The sequence below is a fragment of the Urocitellus parryii genome, chromosome 5 (genome assembly GCF_045843805.1).
Source record: "Urocitellus parryii isolate mUroPar1 chromosome 5, mUroPar1.hap1, whole genome shotgun sequence".
Taxonomy (NCBI): domain Eukaryota; kingdom Metazoa; phylum Chordata; class Mammalia; order Rodentia; family Sciuridae; genus Urocitellus; species Urocitellus parryii.
In genome coordinates, this window is record NC_135535.1 from 108,900,939 (window position 1) to 108,903,882 (window position 2,944).

General features: G+C 56.6%; 1 protein-coding gene across 1 annotated transcript; it reads right to left on the reverse strand.

Moving 5' to 3' along the window:
- Nucleotides 1-248: 248 nt before the first annotated feature.
- On the reverse strand, nucleotides 249-2,335 carry Kcna5 (potassium voltage-gated channel subfamily A member 5). Its single transcript, XM_026382838.2, has one exon. The coding sequence runs from the start codon at nucleotides 2,245-2,247 to the stop codon at nucleotides 430-432; it is 1,818 nt and encodes a 605-aa protein (XP_026238623.2). The 5' UTR covers nucleotides 2,248-2,335; the 3' UTR covers nucleotides 249-429.
- Between the last annotated feature and the right edge of the window lie 609 nt (nucleotides 2,336-2,944).

Consider the following 2,944-nt stretch of genomic DNA (forward strand, 5'->3'; position numbering starts at 1 on the left):
CCTCTGAACTACAGTACAAAAATTCACTCACCAGCCATAAAAATAACATTGTCTCCTATACACAAATATAATAATATGTAAAACAAATTTGGAACACATGGATGGGGAGAGCTACAAAATCTCTCGGGATCTGAGCTATTTAAAGTCTTTTTTGTTTGGGTTATCCCTCTGCTGGGTATAGGAAACTGGCTAAAATACATCCATCTCACAGCGCTCACCATTTCAACAGCTCCTGCGTCATGGAATGTGGTACTTTTTAAAAATAGGCGACCCTTGGTGTCATGGAAAAAAGAGGGAAAATGGGGAGTTAGAGGGTAGGAGGAAGAGAAAAACAGGCTTCAGTAACAAGGTGGACTTGGAATACTCTGTGGTATAAAGTAAATCCCCAGCTTCAGAGGCCACCCCTGTTCCCCAATCTGCTGCCTCCCTTTACAAGTCTGTTTCCCGGCTGCTGTCCAGACAGAGGGCATACAGAGATCTCCGCAAGTCAACATTGCTCTTGGCCTTGAGATTACACTTCTCCAGGGGGCAGCTGCCCCTTCGGTTACTGTCGGAATTCTCCAGGGACCCCCCAGCCTTGCAGAGGGAAGCCTTGCTCCAGCTGGACTTCCTTTGGCCTCCGGAGTCTAGTCCAGACCCCTGTCTCTGGTTGCCTTGCTCTTCCTTCAGGGCTGCCTGCTCTTCATGGTCTGTCTCCCGGTGGTAGAAGTAGTTAAAGTTGGAGACAATGACGGGCACAGGCAGGGCAATGGTGAGGACCCCAGCAATGGCACACAGAGAGCCCACAATCTTACCACCCACGGTGATGGGCCTCATGTCCCCATAGCCCACGGTGGTCATAGTGACTACTGCCCACCAGAAGGCATCAGGGATGCTGGAGAAGTGGGACCCCTGGTTGTCTGCTTCTGCAAAGTAGACGGCACTGGAAAAGAGGATGACTCCAAGGAAAAGGAAGAAGATGAGCAGCCCCAGCTCCCTCATGGAGGCCTGCAAGGTCTTCCCCAGGATCTGCAGCCCCTTGGAGTGTCTCGAGAGCTTGAAGATTCGGAACACCCGGACCAGGCGGATCACCCTGAGGATGGCCAAGGACATGGCCTGCTGCCCATTCTGGCCACCCCCTCCTCCACCCCCTGGCTGTTGTTCTGCCAGTTCAGTGCCCAGGGTGATGAAGTAGGGGAAGATGGCCACAATATCAATGATGTTCATGATGTTCCTGGAGAACTCTGCCTTGCTGGGACAGGCAAAGAAGCGCACAAGCAGCTCAAAAGTGAACCAGATGACACACGTGGTCTCTACAATGAAGAAAGGGTCTGCCAATGTCCTAGGCAGAAGTGGGGCCACTGTCGGGCCAGAGGGAGGTGCCATGGCCCCACTGCCATTGGTCCCTGAGGCGGGGGCAGAAGGCTGGTGAGGCACCGGGGGATGTCGAAGAAGCTCACGTTCATCCCTGAACTCAGGCAGGGTCTCCAAGCAGAAGGTGATGATAGAAATGAGAATGACTAAGACGGAGACGATGGCGATGGCCCGTGCAGACCCAGAGCTTTCTGGGTACTCAAAGATCAGCCACACCTGACGTTGGAACTCGTTACGGGGCAGGGGTTTCTCCTCTTCTTTAATGAAGCCCTCGTCCTCCCGGAAGCGCTCCATGGCCTCGTCCCCCAGCTGGTAAAAGCGGATCTCATCTGCGAATACGTCCAGGGAGACATTGACTGGCCTCCGCAGGCGCCCTCCAGACTGGTAGTAGTAGAGGATGCCATCGAAGCTGGGCCGATTGCGGTCGAAGAAGTACTCATTTCTCAGAGGGTCAAAGTAGCGCAGACGCTTGGCTGGGTCCCCCAGGAGGGTATTGGGGAACTGAGCCAAGGTGCCCAGCTGCGTCTCGAAGCGCAGCCCAGAGATGTTTATGAGAACTCGCTGGTGGTGAAGGGACCCCGCTCCCAGTACTGGTACCTGGTCCTCCACCATGCCCAAGCTGGGGTCGCCTTCTCCCTCCTCATCCTCTGGAGTGGGCCGTCTAGGCTGAGGCAGTTCCTGAGGCAGCGGAGGCAAAGGTCGCCCTCCTGGGTCCGTGCCCCTCTGTGTGCTGCGCCCCCTTGGAGCCTGCTCCTTGTGCCCATCGCTAAGCCCAGCCGTCGGAGGATACTGAAGCTCTCCTCCGGTGGTCTGACCACAGCCTGCTCTTGCCTCACCTTCTCCTCTGATGGTCATGGCACCTCCGTTCTCCAGGGGCACCAGGGCGATCTCCATGGCCCTGGAGCAGGGGGCATGCTGCGCCCTAGCCAAGGGCTCTTGCGCCCCCCACTCAGGTTCCGCCGGCACCTCTTGTCAGGCTCCTCTCCCGCAGTCCGCTGGTCTGGCTTTGGGGCGGGCTGGGGTTGCTGGCACGATCCTCTTCCTTGGTCCTGACGTCAAGAGCTGCTGCCCTGCTCTATGCTCCTCTCCCTCTCTCTCCCTCTCTCTGTGTTCTGGCAGCCGGTTACCAGGCAGCCGAAAAGCCTCCTTCCAGCAGATGCAACCTTCAGCCGCCCCTCTGGCTGCGCTGCTGCACGGCCTCCACCCTTTGTGCCTCCCCCGCCTTCTTCTCCAGCTTCCCTTCCCGAGTGTGTGGCAGCGGGTGTCTCCCAAGAGGGCGCAGCTGGGGCCCTGGGCTAGAGAAAGGAGAGGGGGGGCGAGAAGGTCCCCACACCCTCGAAGGGTGGAAGAGAGGGAGGGAGCCGCGCGAGAGAGGAACAGGTTGTACTGAGACCGCAGAAACTCCCAGGGCAACCAGATGAGAACAGCTCTGCATTTCAGTTCACCTGGGAACCCGCTGAAAGCCGAATGGACCCGAGGGGAAATCAACTATCATGCAATGAAAGCACTAAGCTTTGCGCTGAGTCGAAGTAGGAGAAAGGAGACAACAGTTGCGTGTGTGTGTGTGTGTGTGTGTGTACATATTTCCCTT

Coding starts and splice junctions, on each gene's coding strand:
- Kcna5 (XM_026382838.2), bottom strand. CDS start 2,247: ATGGAGATCGCCCTGGTGCCCCTGGAGAACGGAGGTGCCATGACCATC.